We start from the raw sequence: 21,675 nt of genomic DNA, 5'->3' as shown, positions 1-21,675 counted from the left end.
ATCCACTTTCTTTAAATGGGGTCAACTATAATCTGAGTGTGAGGAGAGAAGAAAGAGGTTTGAGCTAACAAAAAAAGTTACAGGTAGAGACAATAAAATGGACTGGAAGAAAAAAGGATGGATGTGAAACCATAAGGAGTGTTGAGGACCATACCTATAAATACAACTATATCCTTGCCTTTCATGTGGGAAGGGGTTTGGATAACTACCAAGTCAGCATAAGAAGAAAATGACAAGGTTTTCTCCTTAAAGACTCTCTTCTCTAAGATTCCCATTTCTCAATATTTTTGGAAATCACCTTCACTGAAAAGAGGAAGATTCACATCCCGATTGGTAAAAGTTAAAATGAGGAAATACATACCTGCTGGAATGGGAAACTTTATCCTGCCATTTTGTACAAGGTATTAATACATAAGAAATTCTGTGCGTGTGTATGTGCACATATGTGTATAAACAGAGGAGGGACAAAGCATAAATACTGATAGATGCTCATGGTCCCAACATAGAAAAAAACATTAGCACACTCATTCTTCCTGTATTACCGTGTGACAAACGACTTGTGCTTGAAGAAAAGCCCAGGGCCTTGATCCCAATGAATATTAAAAAAGCCAGTCCAAGAGTACAAAAATCAAATCAGCAGCACAAAGTCAACCACTTGACAAATACTGAATGACTCTAACAAAAGAAAAAAGAAAAGCTGAGGCCAGAGGACATATGACTCAGAAGGTAAGTAAATAAAGAAATGCATACAATTTTAAAACTTTAACGTACACACACCTACATATACATAAAACTGGATCCTATGAAGTTTTAGTAAATGATTCTTGAGATTACCTCACTGGTAAGATGGAAGTCTGAACATTTTATAAAATGATTGTGTGAACACTAGCAGGTTTCATCAGGAGTACGTATAATAGATCATCCAAATAAGTAACTCTTCTTCTATGTTCTTCCCCCCTGAATACTTGTATACTTATAGACTTTATACTTATATTATACTGAATACTTACAGACTTTATAACAAGATAACATGAAAATTGTTTCAAGAAATAACGCACAAGACGACTCTACTCTGAAAGAGTCCATTGAAAGCAGGCTGTCCCAAAGTCTGATCTAATATGGTTGACATGAGAGAAATCTTACATCAGAAGTTTTTTTGTTGAGGGAGGTGATCCAGAAGACTGACTACAATGTTAGACTGGATAGAGTGCAATGTTAGGTCTGGAGTGTGGAAAGGGGAAGAAGTATTATTGAGGCAAAAAGAAAGAAGTGAAATGTTGGTTTTGGAGTTGCAGAGGAAAACAACTTTGGTATTAAAATAAAAAAGAACAAGCTAAATGTAAACAGGATTTGGTTGCTGACAAACTTCCTTAAAATCCTTTGGAGGATTTGATTAAATTCACAGAAAAAGTTTATTCACAATGGAAGAGAAAGAATGATTCACATAGGTGAATGAATGAATTATTCAATTACCTGAGGAGGTAGGGTCTTCGGAAAAATCTGGTAACTCTTCAGGGGGATCCCCATAGAATGAGTTGAATTTGTGACTTGACACAGCGGCTAGTACTGCACCCTGAAGCAAAGAGATGAAAAAAATGTGTTGTTAAAACAAACACACAAATATGAAAAAGGTATTTGATAAATTATTTATTTTAAGGATTACTCAGAAAATTAAATCTATAGGAGATGGTTAAAGGAAAGATAGCTTTTAAAATTATTTTGCATTCCTTTGAATTATATATTCATATATCAGAATGATGCTGCTGGGAATTACAAAAGTATATGAAACCAAATACATCTTGAACTCAAACATGTATCACACAATTATAAAATAATGCTGCAGAAGGATTTTAATGAAATAAAAAGAGGTTTGTGATGAATTACATAAAAAAGGTTTTGAAACAATGTATAATATGATCTCATTTTTGGAAAAAAAGTTAATATTGATTATAAAAGACTGAGCATGCACCAGAATGGTAATAGCATTAAATTATCTTTGGGTGGTAGGATTATAAGTTGCTTTTCTTTTTTTAATCTTCCCCCTCTCTTTTTTTTTTTTTTTTTTTTTGAGTTGGAAGTCTCACTCGGTCGCCCAGACTGGAGTGCAGTGGCCGCTCCCGGCCACCACAGCCTCGACCTGCTGGGCTCCAGCGATCCTTCCGCCTCAGCCTTCCGAGTAGCCAGAATTACAGGCATGCGCTACCATGCCCGGCTGATTTTTTTGATTTATTGTAGAGATGAGGTCTCGCTGCCCAGGCGGGTCTCGAACCCGCGGGCTCAGGCCATCCACTCACCTCAGCCTCCCAAAGCGCGGGATTACAGGCTGAGCCACCGAGCCCGGCTCTCTTTTTGTTTTTAACAATGACTATGTATTACTCTTGCACAGTCATTCTCCATCCGATCACACATAAGAATAAATTGCATGGCCTCTTTTTTTTTTGAGTTGGAGTCTCACTCTGTCACCCAGACTGGAGTGCGGTGGCTGCTCCCGGCCACCGCAGCCTCGACCTGCTGGGCTCTGGCGATCCTTCCGCCTCAGCCTTCCGAGTAGCTGGAACTACAGGCACGCGCTACCACGCCTGGCTAATTTTTTTATTTATTGTAGAGATGAGGTCTTACCAAGTTGCCCAGGCGGGTCTCGAACCCACGGGCTCAGGCAATCCACTCACCTCGGCCTCCCAAGGAACGAGATTACAGGCTGAGCCACCCAGCCTGGCTTGCATGGCCTCTTTTAAACCACAGGCATAGTCTCCCCTAGTTCCTAGGTGAGAATCACTGCCATATTGAGTGTATGATGTCCCTCAGGACTCTTGAATGGAAAAAGGTTGGGAGTTACTATTTCAGGAACAGGAAGAATGATAAACCTTCTGAGTTTGCTCCTTAGTTCTGCCACTTTCCAGGTACCTGACATTGTTTGAGTAAATTGTTTAACTTCTCTAGGTTTTCTCATCTGTAAAGTGAAGGTATTAAAACTGACATAACTTACCTATGGGACTGTCAAAAGTCATAATGTATATGAAAGTGACTTGCAAACTATAAAGTATTTTTAAAGAGCAAACTATTACTAACCCTACTAATGAAGAACTAGAACATGAGCACAATCTTTTGCTGGTCTACATATAATTGTTCATTTAGGTAATTCAAGTATCAAATTACCTAAGTAGTCTAAGTCTAAATCTGAAATATTGAACTCTTGGTCTGGTTCAGTGGCTCATGGCTGTAATCCCAATGCTTTGGGAGGCTGAGGTGGGAGGATAGCTTGAGGCCAGGAGTTTGGGACCAGCCTAGGCAACACAGTGAAATCCTGTCTCTACAAAAAATAATTTAAAAAAATTAGTTGGGACCCGCCTGGGCAACTTGATGAGACCTCATCTCTACAATAAATCAAAAAATGAGCCGGCCTGGTAGTGCGCGCCTGTAGTTCCAGCTACTTGGAAGGCTGAGGCGGAAGGATCGCCGGAGCCCAGCAGGTCGAGGCTGCGGTGGCCGGGAGCGGCCACTGCACTCCAGTCTGGGCGACAGAGTGAGACTCCAACTTAAAAAAAAAAAAAATTAGTTGGGCATAATATAGTCCCAATGTGCTTGCAGTCCCAGCTAGCTGGGAAGTGGAGGTGGGAGGATCACTTGAGTCCAGGAGTTTGAGGATGTAGTGAACTGATCATGCCACTGCACTCCAGTCTGGGTGATGGAGAAAGATCCTATCACTAAAAACAAACAAACAAAAAAATTAGACTATTGGATTTTTCTGGAAAGAAAGATAAATCTTTTATGTGTTTAGGCATTTGCTAATAAATTATAGGAAAACATTAACACATTTCTACAATGTTTATATGGGGAGGTCATGTTAGGGTTTCTTTCCATAAATATAAATTGAAAAATAGATTGCAGAAAGGCAAGAGCAAAAAACATAGAGGTGATCTTGATGCTACCATTCCAGACAACTTTTGAGATTTCCAAAAGTCCAGAGTTAATGCATGAGATGCTTTTATACAGAATTATAGCTATTGTGTTGAAATAAACAGTAGTGAATGCTGAGTTCTTCTTTCCATGGAAGAAGCTTGTTTCACTTTACATATTATACATGTTCTCTAAAAGCTAAGTGGGAATAGAATTTTAATATAGCAAATCATGTTTCCCACACTCTGAAACTAAACTTTTAGAGATGCTTTATTTTTGTTTCCAACTGTTCAACTGAATTTCTTAAGATGTTAATTTTATGTTTCAAGGCCTATTCTAGTTACTACTATAGTCAAAGATCTATAAATAAATACTTATACTACTAGGAAAACACTATATAAAAGAACCCTGGGAGGTAAATTATTTTGAAACAATACTAGCAAGTTCCTAATTATCTGCCCTATGACTAGCAGTTTTGTTTATTTAGTTCTCTAAACTCAGTGACTACACATGGTTCAAATATTCAATGCAAAGTTGTCATGCAAACCAGAAAAATAGTTCTGAAATAGCTCACGGATTTGCAGAATTTTATTAGAGTCTGAGAATCAACCTTAGAGATGAAAGGTGATTCTAAGAAACTCATTTTGCAGATAAGAAAACTGAGGTTCAGAGAGGTTTAGCAACATGTTAAGGTCACTGTCAACTTAGAGACACAATCAAGAGTGGATGGAATTGAGGTCCACTGACTACTATCCCCAGTTCAAGGATTTCTACTGTACCAGGGGTCAATAATTTTTTTTCTGTAAATGGACAGTAAATATGTTAGGCTCTGAGGCCATATGGTCTCTTTTGCAACTACTCAGCTCCGCCATTGTAGCATGAAAGCAGCCATAGACAACATATAAGTGAATGTATGTTGCTGTGTTCCAATAAAACTTTATACACAAAAATAGGCAGTGTGATAGCTAGATTTGGCACCCAGGTTGCAGTTTGTCAACTCCTATACAATACCATTGCTATTAAAGAGCCTGTGGGTATAGCAACAATATAAAATCAGATCTTATAGAAGTAGTTCTTCAAATTTTCTGGTTTATTGAACCCTTGACAAAGAAGTTTTCTATCTGCTTTAATTTAGAAGGTATACTTTAGTATGTTTTAAGGGTGAAACAAAATAATTTTGAGTTTAGACTATTCACCTTTTGTTAAGATTAATAATATTAAAGCTGCAATTTTCTACCAAGCAAACTAACCTAGAAAGAAGAAGGGAGTTTCTAAGTTGAGAAAATGAGAGCTATAAGCAATTCTTAACTCAATCATAATGATAATTTTCTTGAAATGTCAATATGTCAAGCATCAAAATGGAATGCTCTGGCTAGATGATTCTGTGTGGCATTTTAGGAAGTGGAAAACAAGAAAATGGTTCACTCAGACTTCTGCTCATATAAATTACTGAATGCACTTAGGGAGGCAACAAAGTTATTAAGGAACCTAAGAGCTGAACAGAGATGTATTGCTGACTTGAAGACAAAAGCCAAAACAAAACAAAAAACAAAAACCAAACCAATAGTTCCTTTGTGGTACTCTCTGGCTGAGCTCAGAAATAAGCACCATGAAGTTTGACAGGCATAGTTTTAAAAGTCTAAGTACATATCTTTTGCCCATTTTATAATGAGGTTGTTTGTTTTTTTCTTTTCAGCACGTTTGAGTTCCTTGTAGATCCAAGATGTTAAGCCTTTGTCGGACCTAGAGTTGGCAAATACTGAAGAGTCAACAGACACATGAAGAAATGTTCAACCTCACTAATCATCAGGGAGATGCAAATCAAACCACACTGAGATACCACCTAACTCCAGTCAGAATGGCAATTATCAACAACTCAAAAAATAACAGTTGCTGGGGAGGGTGTGGCGAAAAGGGAACACTTCTACACTGTTGGTGGGAGTGCAAACTAGTGCAACCTCTGTGGAAAGCAGTGTGGCGATTCCTAAAAGCTCTAAATATCAACCTCCCATATGACCCCGCAATCTCCCTACTAGGAATATACCCTGAAGAACTCAAATCACTCTATAAAAAAGATACCTGCATACATATGTTTATCGCAGCATTGTTCACAACAGCAAGAACCTGGAAGCAACCATGCTGTCCATCAAAAAGAGGACTGGATTAAAAAAATGTGGTACATATACACGATGGAATACTACGCAGCCATAAAAAAGAACAAAATCATGAATTTCGTAGCAACCTGGATGGAACTAGAGTCTATAATACTGAGTGACCTCTCACAGAAACAAAGATCTGAGTATCACATGTTCTCACTCATATAGTGGACCTTGATCATCCAACATAATACCATAAGAAAATGACTGACAGTGGTGGGAAAATATGGGGGGGGAGGGAGATGGGATTAATGGTAGTAAATATCTTTCTGGGGATGGGGAGACACCTCTTATCAACAAGGGTGGCTGAACGAAGCATATTTGTATACCTAACCCTTAATTGTACCCCACAATGTCATAATAAAAATATTGATTATAAAAAAAAGTCTAAGTACAAAATATACCATTACCAGATATAGAATAATTGGCTTTGTACCCAGATGGCAAGGTAATGCATACTCATATTGCTGACTGAGGGGGGATTATGAGAGGGTAAAGTATACAACATACTGAGGGGGAAAGTTCACTGATGGGATATACCAATACAAGTGTGACAAAGGAATCTGAGAGAGATTCATCCTTCTGGGATTCAGAACACAGAACTCAAAGTCGTAAAGACTGGAGAATTTGGAGAGGTTGAGGCCAAACAGAGATAGATGGCCAAAAGACTAGAAAATAATTTCAAGGTAGAAATTTTAAAGAATTTGAGTTGATTACATTTAAAAATTAGGTCCTAGGAAATAAGTAGGTGAGATCATTGATTAAATCAGAACTTCTGATACCTCTCCATGTAGCCATAACCAAAGTTACCACTCAGCTTAGTTTGTATAGCCTATACATATATGATACTCAAACATAACCTAATACACGTCTAAAACTGGAATTTCATAGCATTTAGTCAGGATATATTACTAAAAGAGGCTGTATTATCTTCTCTGAAGAAAATGAAAAATAAGACTTGTAAGTGTACTAGATGTGGCTATATTTAAGAGCAACTGCATGGAATAGATATCTTTCTTTTTTTTTTTTGAGTTGGAGTCTCACTCTGTCGCCCAGACTGAAGTGCAGTGGCACGCTCCCAGCTACTGCAGCCTCAACCCGCTGGGCTCCAGCGATCCTTCCGCCTCAGCCTTCCAAGTAGCCGGAACTACAGGTATGTGCTACCACGTTCGTCTATTTTCTGATTTATTATAGAGACGAGGTCTCACCAAGTTGCCCGGGTGGGGCTTGAACCCGCAGGCTCAGGCAATTCACTCACCTTGGCCTCCCAAAATGCTGGGATTATAGGCTGAGCCACCGAGCCCGGCCGGAATAGATATCTTAGAAATTCTTTTTGGCCTACATAAAAGTATTTTATAAAGATGGTCTTAAATGTACATAATAACTTTGAAAAGCTAAATTGCCTAACAAGAAGTAATAAATTCTACATCTTAGAATCACAAATTAATAGAATTACACTATAAAATCAACATAGGAAGATCAAAAACACTTCAATTAATATTTGTGGAACTGTTTGTATGAGAATAAATTTTCAGGTTTTAGAATCAAAGGTGCCTTTTGGATACCAGATTTAACGCTTTGATTAGCTGGAGTCCACAACAATACTGTCCCAACTTACTGCCTTTGTACCAACCATCACCACAGAGAGAACTGTGTGTAAATGCTGGTTTCATTAAGGTACAAAGGTCTTTGATAAATCTTCCAGTTAGCTCTTGTTTAATTAATAGAAAGGAGAAGATTGCCAAAAAGGTAATAAGACTCCATAGCAGTACTGTATAATAGCACTTTCTGGATGATGTAAATGTTCTATACCTGTGCTGTCCAATACAGTAGCCATCAGCCACACTGAAATGGTACTGAGCATCTGAAATGTAGCTAGTGCAACTGAGAAACTAAATTTTAAATTTTATTTAATATGCATTTATTAAAGTAAGAGCAGCTACATATGGCTAGTGGCTACTGCACTGAAAAACAGCATTATGAAATAAATCTTTCCTAGTTATGAACAGTTTGGGAACGCAAGAGACTAATTAGTAAATAAGAGAATACTTCTGCAATTTGCAAAATTAATAAAGAAAAATTTTAGAAAGTTATCAGAAATCTCTCTTGCTTTCTGTGATATACAGGGAATGAATGGTTTTATCCACTTAATTGAATCTCATGGATTTAACTCACCATTTCTTAAACTGATCGCAATGAACTTACCCAAATACAGAATTATCACTTCTATTTATATGGAATTTCTTCAAAATACTTCACTGTGGAGATATTTGCTTTCTAGGGGTGGAAATAATTGATGCAGCAATGGGGATGACTTCTAAAACAGATTCCTTCCTGACATTTCTCTAGATAGACAAACTCAGATAACCATAGACACCACTTTACTCAGTACCTCCTTTAGTAAGTAGATGATGCACAGGGTTAGAGTACAGGTACAGGTGTGCCACCTTAGGACCTCCACACTACAGGACACAGATTTTCCACACAGCCTGGACATTCAGTTTTGGAAAATATAATCCTCATATCCAATTCTGTGCTTAGGACTATGTAGTTTTTAGAGAAAGTATTGTTTTGAGAGGATTTTTGTTTTTATTGAAGTCTTACAATTCTAGAAGCTCAGTATGAAATAAACGGAGAAAAAAAAAATCCAACACATGAAATGTCTGGTAACCAAAATGGGGAAAAGGAATTTTCTATCATCATTCCATCATGACTAAGTAACAAAAGTAATTTTCTACTGCTTTCAGTGAACTTTCCTTTTAATCACTTCTAAGGAAGTTGTAAAAATTAGGCTGTTGCCCACCATTTGAGAGGGTTAAAAACAGTGTCTTTGCAGAAGGATGAGCACCTAGCTGTGTGAAAATAAGGTGCATGATGGACTCTAAAAGCCAGGGAAGTTACAATCTTTGTTCTAGAAGCTCACAGAAGAGTCAAAATGAGAAGAGTTCATTCCTGGAGGATAGTATGTGTAACATGTTTTAATCAGGTGGCTGAACTACTCAAAGGAATACAGCCTTACCAGAAGTTGAAAACATTCAATAATGACCCTGCTTTTGTTCCTAATTCTAGGTTGTTTGGTAGGTCTTAAAACTTTAAATAGCCCTGCAAAGGGATGTGGTAAATCCACATGACTCCTCTCTGCTGTGACAGCTTGGCCCTGTCCAAATGAATTGTAGTCACTATTTCAGCTATTTTAGGCTGAAGTCTGACTTTGTGACACTGGGAGAAGTATAGCATGTGCTTCTTGTGAAGGGGTGAGCCCGAGCCCTCTGGTGAAACACCTGTACTCAGGCAATGAAAGGTTCAACCCCACATAGTGTAATGACAGCTGAGGCCAAAGCAGCACTGGAGTTAAAAAGACTTCTCAACGGAAGAGTTGAGAAAGAAGTGTAACCAATAGTTTCTTTGGGGAGGAGACTAATTTCAAAAACAATGGATCAAGTTTCACTTTGAATAATAATAAGATATTTTCTTTTGTAGATTATACAAGTTCAGGTGGATAGCAAGTCAAAAAGTAAGTCTTGGGAAACTTCTTTGGGTACCACCTCAATAATGGTATATTATTAATAATTATTTTTGTCAAGGATTTGTAAAGCAAATAGAGAAGAGTCAGTTTAAACCCCTGACTGAAAAAACAATTTCAGAAAGGCTAAAATGGGAATAATCAACACTAACTATATGTTAAAACTTCCCTTGCTCTATAGTAGCACTGTCCAATAGAATGTTTTACAATGATGGAAATGTCCTAAATTTGTACTGTCCAATATGGCAGCCACTAGTCACCTGTGGTTATTGAATACTTGACATGTACTCGTATGACTGGGGAATTGACCTTTGAATTTAATTTAATTTCAAGTTAAATAGCTGCATGTGGCTAGTGGGTACCATGTTAAACAGTTCAGCTATATAGGATAATATTGTGGCCTAATAGTTTCCCCAAAATTCATAAAAATGCTCTTATAACCAGAGCTGCATACAATTATTCACAAACTTCAGGGGTTGAATAATAATAAATTAATAATATGATTTATGACATAACTGAAAATACTTAAGTAAAGTTTTATAGTTGGCAGGAGTCATGTGACTAAGGAAGACTACTATTCAATCAACCACTTAAATAACAGAGTTAACATTTTTCTATCTCAAAATTAAGTCAAACATAAATTAATTTTAAGCCTGTAAGATAATCAAATTTCCTTTGTTTCTCTGAGGGGTTGAGCAGGGGATGCTGTCCCATAGTATATTCTCCCCCACGGTGGGAAAACTCCACTATTTTATGTTGGGTCTTTTTGAGAACTATTGATTGGTTGATTGCTTTCTAAAACTTTATTTCAACATAACTATGCATACAGAAATATACTCATACTGGTTAAAATAATGCAATTTAAGTTTAACTTATCCTACACAATTTGGACCAACAACTTAGTCTCTGGTTTAAGACTTGAAAAAAGGATTTGCAATCTGGTTTCTTTTTATCTATTACAAATGTATAAAAGATTCTCCATCAAATGTCACTTAAAGAAGACAGCAAGAACTTTGAGAAATTTACCTCTGGTTTCCTCAGAAAAATAAAATGTATTGCACTGCATAAGTTTATAAAATTGGTGCAAGAACACATTGTTGTAATGTTTCAATGCCAGTTTACAATAACGTTCAATAACGAACGGATAGGAAAAGGGGTAGGAGGGAGCCTATGTACATGTAGAATTGTAAAAGTTATCTGATTTAGTTGATATTGCATGTAGATTGTAAATCTACCAAACCAAAATTAAGGTAATTTCTTCTATTTGAATTAAGACTATCAGCTCACAGCATCTGCTGAGCTCAACAAGGAACCTGGGCACACTAGCTATAAGTTTTTCTGATTTACTCAAAAAATTAAATTAAGTTTCTTCCCCAGCTTTTCAGTTCAGAAGTGACAGTATATTATAGGCAAGGTGTTCCTTCTATTGCCAACATTCATAGGGTGACATGCAGTGAGGTTGAGTTTTTTTGTTTGTTTGTTTGTATGTTTTTTTTGAGTTGGAGTCTTACTCCGTCGCCCAGGTTGGAGTGCAGTGGCATGCTCACAGCCACCCCAGCATTGACCTGCTGGGCTCTGGAGATCTTTCCGCCTCAGCCTTCCAAGTAGTGGGAACTACAGACACGCGCTACCACGCCCGGCTGATTTTTTGATTTACTGTAGAGATGAGGTCTCGCCAAGTTGCCCAGGCTGTTCTCAAACCCATAGGCTCAGGCAATCCCCTCTCCTCAGCCTCCCAGAGCGTTGGGATTACAGGCCAAATGATTTTAGAGGTGATTCTAAAAAATAAAATGGCCCTTCTTAGAAAAGACTAGAGTAAAACATCCAGCTATAGTTATAAGAAGACTTATTTAAAAAATGCTGCCCCTTGTGAATTATACCTCAATCAATAATAAACAAAGAAGCCCCCAAATAAGAAGCAGCCTCTTTTTCAGAATCTTTTAGTCAAACAGATTTCCCATATGAGGTGATTAGGTGATTATCATTTTACTTTTCTTTTCCTTTTTTTTTTTTTTTTATGAGGTAGAGGATAGTAGGGAGAGCGGTAAGAGGGAGAAAAAATACCTAAAAGAATAAAGAATAAAAAAAGGTAAGAAAAGTGATCTGAAAATATTGTCTAGTAGATGAAGGTATTAGGCAATTTTTATTTACTGCTTTGTGATGATTGTTCAATCCTAGTTCCAATTCTAATTCAATGTTATTTCCATTGAACTGAACTCACATTTTCTGTCAACATACTTAAGTTTGAGAAAACATGGCCTAGATTCATATTAAATAATAATGGATAATGTAACTATATCTCTGTTATGAATTTTAAAGATAACAAATCTAAAATATAATCTCCCATTTATTATAATTTATTACTTAGATTCATAGTAAGATATTACCTTAAATGATTTAAAAAGCCTAAATCTTATTGAAGTGGTGATAATTTCTGAAAATGAGAGTTTAGTTATTACAAAAACAATGGCCAACACTAGTATATACTTAAGGGGCACCAAAACAGAGCAAAAACATTATCATTATGTTTAATCGTAAACATTATTACCATAATATTAACTATATCTGTCTGGCTTTTTACTGATTTCTTAAATTTACCTTTAGTTTCCTCCTTGCATTAAATTTTCTCAGTTGCTCTACTGTTTCTGGAAGATGAATCTTGTAGGCATAACGATCCCGTTCCTATAAAAGACAAAAGATAACGAATGTATATAATCATTTAAAAAAGTGAAGATGCTTCAGCTAAAACAAACAATAAAGCTCAAATTCTTAAGCGTAAAACTTCGATCGAATTTTAGGAGATTGAAGATTTTATTCCATGATACTGGTAAGCACCTGAAGTCAGGGATGTGAAGGTTAAAACTGATGGTAAAATAATATTTTATTTTCAGCAATATTAAAGGGCAGAAATAATACGTCATGTAATTTTCAGATATATGGCTATGTTGTTAAAATAACCATAATTATTTTGAAGGTATCAAGCTACCTTTCACACGGTTTGTCATATCAAACTAACATTTGAAAAATTAACTCTACGACTGATCTAGCATTCTATGTTGTTAAGAATAATTGGACTATAAAAATCAGAATATTTGAACTAGTACGAACTTTTCAAGGGCATGTAATTCAATTGTTTCCTCCATGTGCAATCCTCTTCGATCCTGGATGATCATTCTGTTGACCTCATCCAGTAGGAGATTCACTTTCTGGCAGCCCATTAGAATTTTGAGACAGTATAATTTTAAAAAATGTTATTTCTTGCCTAGACCCACATCTGGCTTGTTTAGGTAAGCTCTGTCTTCTGGGGCAACACAGAGCAAACATACTACCTTTTCCATATTAACTTTTCAATAATGAAGAGGGAGATCACACTCCCATTAAATCTATTCTCTGAAATACTGTCTCTAGTTACCTCAACTATTTATCCTGTATATTTCAAACCTCTTGTTCTTCTTCTTCTTCCCCCTTTGGTTCTACTCTCACTTGTCAATATATCTTGAAGATTTATATGCTATAAGTACTACTCATTCATTTCGTAAATATTTCTTGAGAGCCTACTATGCACCAGGTATTATCCTATGCACTTGGGTATATAAGTAAAACCAACAAAGATTTCAGCCCTCATGTAACTCACATTTTAGTGTGAGAAGATGAGAAAACACAAAAATGGTAAATTATAGAGTATATAAAAAATTCTATGAAATAAAACAAAAAAGTAAAGCAGAGTAAGAGGCATTAGGTACACTGAATTAAAATAGGATGGTCAGAGTAGGCCCAATTGAGAAAATGACATTTAAAAGAGGTGAAAAAGTGGTCTAGGCAGAGAGAACAACCAATGCAAAGGCCCAAGGGAGAGAATATGTCTGAATTTTTTTAGAAGTAGCAAGGAGACCAATGTGAGTGAAGTGAAGTGGCAGGGTAGGGGAAGCTCAGTGGATTAGATCAGAGAGATGACAAGACTGGGATAGGCCCTGAAGGGTCTGGCTTTTACTTTGAGTGGGAAAGGGAGCCACTGGGGCAGGGTTGTGAGCTGGAGTGACAAGATCCAACTTAACTTTAAAGGAAAACTGGTGGCTGTGCTGAGAATAAATTGGAAGGGTACGAGGGCTTAAAAAAAAAGCAGAAAGCCGGGCTTGGTGGCTCAGCCTATAATCCCGTGCCTTTGGGAGGCTGAGGTGAGTGGATTGCCTGAGCCCGCGGGTTCGAGACCCGCCTGGGCAGCGAGACCTCATCTCTACAATAAATCAAAAAATCAGCCGGGCGTGGTAGCGCATGCCTGTAATTCCGGCTACTTGGAAGGCTGAGGCGGAAGGATCGCCGGAGCCCAGCAGGTCGAGGCTGCGGTGGCCAGGAGCGGCCACTGCACTCCAGTCTGGGCGACGGAGTGAGACTCCAACTCAAAAAAAAAAAAAAAAAAAGATTCTTAAAAAAAAAGCAGAAAGACCATTTAGGAGGTTACCGTAGTAATCCAGGTGAAAGATGACAGTGGATGAAACCAGATGAAAACAATAAAAAGGATGAAAGAGAGACTCTGAATATAGCCTGGTTATTGTTTTCTCCAAAAAGTTTTACTGAGGCATAATTAGTATACAATAAGTGGCACATATTTAAAATGTGCAATTTGATAGGTTTTGACATATGTCTACAACCATAACATCATCACCACAATCACAATAATGAACGCATTCATCATTAACAAAAGTATCCTCATGCCCTTTTGTAATCTCTCCTCTCCATCCCCAAGCCTACCTTCTGTCTCTATAGATTAGTTTGCATTTTCTAGAATTTTATGCAAATGGAATTATACAGTATGTGCTCATTATTGTCTAGTTTCTTTCATTTGGTATAATGATTTTGAATTCATCTATGTTGTTGCATGTTTCAAGAGTTCATTTCTTTTTAGTGCCGAATGGCTTCCATTGTATAGATGTACCATGTTTAATCTTTCATCTGTTGATGGACCCTGGGTTGTGCCCAGTTTTTGGCTACTACATATAAAGCTGCTATGAACATTCATGTACAAGTCTTGGTATAAAGATATATTACATTTCTCTTATGTAACTACTAAAAAGTAGAACGGCTGGGTCCTATGATAGAATCCAGTTTAACTTTTTAAGAAATTGCCAAACTATTTTCCAAAGTGGTTGTGCCATTTTACATTCCCATGAGCAGTTGTTCTACATTTTTGTCAACACATAGTATGGTCAGCCTTTTTGATTTTAGCCATTCTAATACACGTGTACAGGTATCTCATTGTGGTGTTATTTTTCTAATGACTAATGATGTTGAGCATCTTTGTATGTGCTTATTTGCCATGTGCATATCATCTTTGTTGAAGTGTCTGTTCAAATCTTTTCCCATTTTGAATTAGGTTGTATGTTTTCTTATGGAGTTTTGAGAATTCTTTACACATTCTAGATATAAGGCCTTTATCAGATATATAATTTGCAAATGTTTACTCCCAGTTTGTGGCATGCTTCTTTATTCTCTTAACAGTGTATTTCAAAGAACAGAAGTTCACTTAAAACATTTTTTTTTAAATTTTAAAGATGTGGGGTACAATTCAGGATTAGGTATACAAACGTTGATTATGCAGGTACCCTTGTAGAAACAGAAGTTCTTAATTCTGCATATATTTTGGAGGTAGAGAGAACAGGGTTTTCTAACAGACTTGATGTAGGGTGTGAGAAGAAGAGGAAGTCCATGACAACATCAAGGTTTTTGGTGCAAGCACCAACTGAGATGGGGAAGATTGGGGCAGGCAGCATAACAGGCCTAGTTTCCAGAGCAACAGGTGGGCACTGGAGCTGATTTTTAAAACATTTCCTATTCAATAGAATAAATACTTTCCCCCAAAGGCCACTATTTTAGCCAGAGTTATTGATAAGAAGGAAACTGATGATTCAAAAGTGAAGTGTTAAAACAACTACACAGTGATAAGATAGAATATGTGCATTCCATCTTATGCCTCCTTTAATTACACTAAAAACTCTAGATATGATATATAAAGCAACTAACAGAGGACTCTGAAAGCTGGAGAAAAGAAGGTGGATTGGGTAAGGATCCCAGGAGTTGAGGGGCAATCCTATGGTATAATTTAACAATCATAAGACATTCACATATTACTTGGCTTAATACCCAAATTCTTTCTTGATATGAAATGGTTGAGTAGGTGGTTTTATCAAAGAAATAATTGTCTTTCTTAAATAAAAAAATTTAAAAAACCCCAAAAAACTAGAGATGAGGTCTTGTTATGCTGCCCAGGCTGGAGTGCAGTGCCTTTTCACAGGTGTGATCATATCACACAGCCTTGAACTCCTGGGCTTAAATGATCCTCCTGCCTCCCAAGTAGATGGGACTATAGTTATATGCCGCTAAGACTGGCTTTTTTTTTTTTGATATAAAGCAACAGTATTATAACAGTACTCTTCATTATAATGTTTTTTTGTTATCTCATTTTTTTCTATTATTCTATTTTATTTTATTTTTGAGATGGGGACTTGTTCTGTTGCCCAGGCAGGAGTGTGGTGGAATGATCATAGCTCACTGTAGCCTCAAACTTCTAGACTCAAGCAAAGCTTCCACCTTAGCTTCCTGAGTAGCTAGAATTAGAGGCTCCAGCCACTGCGCCTGGCACCACCTTATTTCTTCATTTTGCAAGTTATTCAGGAGTTTTTCACATTTAACCCACAACTTAAATTTTAGCCATTCTAAATTAATACCACTTACATCCAAGGTAGTGATTTACAAATATACATAGACAAGTATTGAAATACAAGATAAGCCTGCTCTTACCAGCTAGATAACATTGAATTCTTTCATCTTCAGATGACATATAAGCAGTGAAGTTAAACTGTAGTTCAGATATGGCATGTGACACTGAGTTCAAACAGCCTTCTTAAACTTTTTCATTTAAATTACTGATGTTTTTCTGTTTTTCTGGTGCCAGGAATCTATTATTATTATTTTTTAGAGAAATCTATTATGTTTTAAGCTCAGATTACATAGAACAAGAACTGTAATCATTGGCTTTCAAAAATAAATGTTATCAACCAGGATACATTTTGAAAGCCACTGTAAAATGTTAAAACATCTTCTAAAGGATCTTAAAAAAACTAAAATGGCTGCCATTTTCATTGTTATTTTGTATTTAAAATAGCTTATAATGATCAAAAGATTCCCATTATGGAAAAACTGAGAAAAGTAAAGGAGAAATAGGAATTTTTGCTAGACAGCTCATTATATATCTGGGAGAAAAATATTAAGAAAGTATCTCAAAACTGTTTACTGGGGATATCAGGATATGCATCAGAGGGTTGAATGCATATATAAGAAGCAATATTCTCAAGGAGAACCAAGAACCACTGGAATCTCAAAATTGTTCTGTAATATTCCATGTCATTGCCATTAAGATACATTATTAATCTATGTTTTTATATATCTCATTGTTTTGCATAATCTCTGGGAAATAACATGGTATGAATGAACATTCATTCGTTACATCATTAATATTTATTAAGCGTCTACTACGTGCCAGATACATTCTAGGTGCTAGACAGAAGTGAACCAAGAGCCAGAGATTCTTAGCCCTTATGCTTATATTTTATAGGGCAGACAGAGAATAAACAAATAAAATATAAGTATGTCTTACGGTGACAATGGCTATGGAGAAATATAAAGCAGAGAAAGGGAATAGGGGAATACTGGTGGCAGGGGACACATTTAAAATAGGGTAGACAGATTAGGTCTTACTTACTGAGAAGCTGACATCCGGGAGCAGAGGAAAAGCAGTTTGCGTTTTTTCAATTTCAAAAGAGAAAAAGAAGAGGAGCAAGGACAGAGGCCTATTGGGTTCCAACGTGAAGAACTGGGTGAGAGGAGATAAAGAACCAGCAAGGTAGCCAGAGAGGAAGAAGGGCAACTAGGAGAGCAGTTGTCCTGGGAGCCAAGGGAAGACAGTGTTTCAGAGGGATGTTCTCAAATGTTACTGACGGGCCAGGAAGGACAAGGCCTGGGGTTTGATCACTGGACTTAGCAATGTAAGGATCAGTGGTGACTTGACAAGAGCTATTTTAGTAGAGTTAATAGGATTTTACCACCGACCAGAGTGGGTTCACGTGAAAGGAATGGGAGGAATTAGAGAACGTGAATAGTACAGACAACTCTTTCCATAAGTTTTGCTATCGAGGGAAGTAGAGATTAGGGGCAGAAGCTGGAGGGGGTTGTAGGTCAACAGAAGGTATATGTGTGTATATATATGTATACATGTGTGTGTATGTATGTATAATAAAAATAAACTACAGCATGTTAGATCCAACAGAGACAAAAAACTGAAAGAAGGAAGTTTTTAGGTGAATGTGGTAAAAGCAAAAGGGACAGGATCCAGAGGACTATGAAAGGGTAGTGGTCAGCTGAATTAAAATGCTGGTTCCACCACTGACAACTTCTGTGACTTGGGGCAAGATTTTTAACCTCTCTGAGCATTTATTTTCTAACCCGTGAAGTGAGAATTTTCTGGAGTGATTGAATATATAATGTCTTAATCAAACAGCACTGTTTTCATTGACAGCCCAAGTTATATTTTTCCTTAATACTCACTAGTAAGATTGGATATGAGAGGTATTTTTTAAAAAACTGCCTTTTTCCTAAGATAATAAATTCATATCTGGTATCTACTGAAAAACAGTTAATGCTATAAAGCACACAGTCACACCCAAAAGAAAGATACTTAATTTATTACAATACAATATTATTTCAATCGTTCACGTTGCATATCTTTAGCAGAGAACAAATAGGCCTGCCTCCCTGACATATTCTGCCTTAATTCTCTTTTGAACCCACTATCTGAAAGATACTCAAATGGTATATCCTCTATTCAGATGCTTATAGATGATGCACAGGAACAGCAAACAAGATGAACAAAAATAATGAAAAATGCTCAGAGGAATACATTCCTGTCACTGGAAGTGTTTAAAGTGTAGATGATGACCTAAGAGCTCATGTACCTTAAGCCATGGGTGATTCAGTGCTTCATAAACAGTGATCCTTTCAGCTGGATCCAGCATCAGCATGCGACGTACTAAGTCTTTGGCACTTTCAGAGATATGGCTCCACTGCCTTGGATTCATCTGAGGAGGAGGAAAGGAAATTTACACATAGTTATCTTCAGTGAGAAGTTAACATTCACTATTGTTTAATATTCTTATACTGCTTCAATGTGACTACTCAGAGCAAGGAATTCAAATTTTATTCTAAGGGCTTGCTTTTGAAGGAAGAAAAGGATAAATGCAATTCTTTTTTTTTAGTTGTTCACTGTATGATAATTTGCATCAGTAAATATTCCATGCATATGTTCTTGTTTTTATATAAGTTATAATATTTTCAATAACTGAAGAATGAAATGTTCATGATTCCAATTTCTATCTTTAGGTCTTTGGCTAAAGAGACTAGAATATGTTAATTCAAAAAGGACTAAAATAAAAGTTAAAAATTTTAAAGAAATATTTTTTAAATGTTTTAAAAATTGGGATCAGTTCAGAATTACTCTATGAACTATGCAAAGCTACTAATAGGATATTTTGGTCACTGTATATTAATTTCAGTATTTAGGAAAAAGTATAGGCTCTACAAAGTAAGCAATTCACTTGACTATTGTCCTCAGTAAAGTTACTTTTGTCAGTTTTTACTAAGCCACATGGTAAACTGTCTAAAATCAAACAAAAATAATTATGAGCTGTACAAAAGACACAGGATTTATGAGGATGGCTGTGGGTCTGTGAGGAAAGAGCTGGAAAGTTCCTGGGAAAAGGGATATGTCTGAGATCAGGAATCAGAAAAAAATTCAAAGATAGTGCTTACAGTTTGGAGTTGGGAAGGCAAGTGGGGAAAGGAGGTAGAGACGGAGGAGACCCTTATTCCCTATTCAACATCAGGAAGCCAACTGATGGGGTGCGCTTACATAAGTTGCCTGCTGCCATGAGCTTCAAGAGACAAAGCAAAGGCTTTAACAGGCAGACTTATTCCCTTTCTAAGGGAGAAAGATGGAGGATAAACTCTACATCTATTTAAAGCCAAACGAAATCACAGTGTTTGCACCACAGTACAAATGAATCATTACAATTTGGACTCAGTTCTGTTTAATGTGAGGCTTTGTAGTTGTAGATGGGGAGTGAAAAGTGTCTTCATGTTAAGGGTAGTTCTTAAAATTGAAGAGTGTTTCATTTTCTTTTTCCTAACAGGCAGAATTGCAAATAGTAGACACTTCTGCTTGTCAAATCTCATTAAGATGAATGCCACAAGACTATTTAAATATTGTCACCTTATTGAAATGGTGGTCAATTGACCAGTTTCAAATAAGGAGGTGAGTGATTAGACAAGTCTTGGACAGCCTTGTTCTCTTTTCCCCATACTTGAGTTGATGTGCTCTTTAAATGATTTTTCCTTGGAAAAGGGGTTGATCATCTGAAAGTGGTGGTAAGATTTCTGAAATGAGTAGAGGTTTAGAAGAATATTCCCCTGTCCTTTTAATGAGAGTCCAATGCAGGGCTTTTTCTTCCTTCAGCTGAAGAGTAGATAAAATTGATTTGGGAGGTTGAGCCAATATAGGGGAACAAAATAGGCCTATAAAACAATTTCATTTATTTGAATATCCAAGTCATGGCAGCTTTGAATCTTGCTGTGTAGATACCAACTGGTTACCTGTAACAATGATGTAAGATTACATTGTATCTTTTACATAGAGTTTGGGAAATATATTTTTGTCTCTTATAAATAAGTAATAAGCTAACTGGAGGGGCGAGGTGGCTCACACCTATAAACCCAGTGTTTTGAGAGGCTGAGACGGAAGGATCATTTGAACCCAGGAGTTCGAGACCAGCCTGGGCAACATAGCAAGATACTGTCTCTATTAGAAACGACAACAACAAAAAGAAGTTAATTGAGGTTAAGTGTTAGCATATATTCCAGCTAAACCGTGTTTTCTGACATCTACCTTAAAGAATCAAGTAAGCTAGCAAATGAGAATTAAAAAGTCAAATTAAAGTCATTTAAGACCAGTAGCAGTTTATAAACTATGACAATTTAAATGTGTTATACTTAAAAGGTGTTATTGGGCAACCCCCTTGGGTCCCCTCCCACTGTGGGAGCTTTTCTGTCCTCTCAATAAGTCCTGCTTTCTAAAATAAAATAAAATAAAATAAAATAAAATAAAATAAAATAAAATAAAATAAAATAAAATAAAATAAAATAAAATAAAAGGTGTTATCAAACTTTTTTTGAAAATACCCATAGAGATCAAAGATTTTGTTAATGGTTCTTTTGTTAAGAACCACCAGAGTGATGAAATGATTTTTTTGATTATTTTTATTTGCTTAAAAATAATGCAATAATATGTGGCATACAGATAAAATAAGATTGGTTATATGTTAACTATTGAAGCTGGGATTCCTTATATCATTCTCTCTATTATTTTTGTTTGTTTGAAATTTTCCACAGTAAAAAATAGGAAAATAAATGCTGACAATCACATCGCAGTATGTGTGTGTATATATATGTGTGTGTGTGTGTGTGTGTGTGTGTGTGTGTGTGAGAGAGAGAGAGAGAGAGAGTCAGAGTCTCACTCTGTTGCCCAGCTGGAGTGCAGTGGAACAACCATGGCTCACTGCAGCCTCAACCTCATGGGCTCAGGTGATCCTTCCACCTCAGCTTCCTGAGTAGCTGAGACTATAAGCACATGCCACCACGTTTGGCTAATTTTTTTGTAGAGACAAGGTTTCGAACTCCTGGGCTCAAGTGATCCTCCCACCTTAGCCTCCCAAAGTGCTGGGATTACAGGTGTGAGACACCACGTCAGCCTGCAGTATATTTATTTAAAAGGCCCATGAGGTTCATCATAGATGGTAGAGATGGATCTATACGTCAAACTAAGCTACTGAAAACCTGGGCCTTTTGTAAAGAAAGTCATGAAGATAAATGAGAGGTAAGGTTAGCCAAGTAAAAAAGTAAATAAGCTATTAAACCTCAATGCTTCAAACCCCAGGTACAGAAATTATGATATAGCATATAGCTGCCACCCTCCATCTGACTTACTATCTTATTAGG

At 36.7% G+C, this 21,675-nt stretch overlaps 1 protein-coding gene across 1 annotated transcript in view; it reads right to left on the bottom strand.

The window, feature by feature from the left end:
* CASK (calcium/calmodulin dependent serine protein kinase) overlaps window positions 1–21,675 on the bottom strand; it is a 191,037-nt gene that overhangs the window by 106,308 nt on the left and 63,054 nt on the right. The window contains exons 5-7 of the mRNA XM_021716186.1: window positions 18,582–18,704; window positions 12,175–12,258; window positions 1,474–1,573 (exon numbers count right to left, since the gene is read on the bottom strand). Of these exons, the coding sequence (XP_021571861.1) occupies window positions 1,474–1,573; window positions 12,175–12,258; window positions 18,582–18,704 (307 nt within the window). The remainder of the gene's footprint in view (window positions 1–1,473; window positions 1,574–12,174; window positions 12,259–18,581; window positions 18,705–21,675) is intronic.

Source organism: Carlito syrichta, unplaced genomic scaffold (assembly GCF_000164805.1).
Source record: "Carlito syrichta isolate Samal-C Ts95f unplaced genomic scaffold, Tarsius_syrichta-2.0.1 Scaffold308260, whole genome shotgun sequence".
Classification (NCBI taxonomy): Eukaryota; Metazoa; Chordata; class Mammalia; order Primates; family Tarsiidae; genus Carlito; species Carlito syrichta.
The sequence above is the reverse complement of the archived record's forward strand: the minus strand, read 5'-3'. Positions and strand labels throughout refer to the sequence as shown.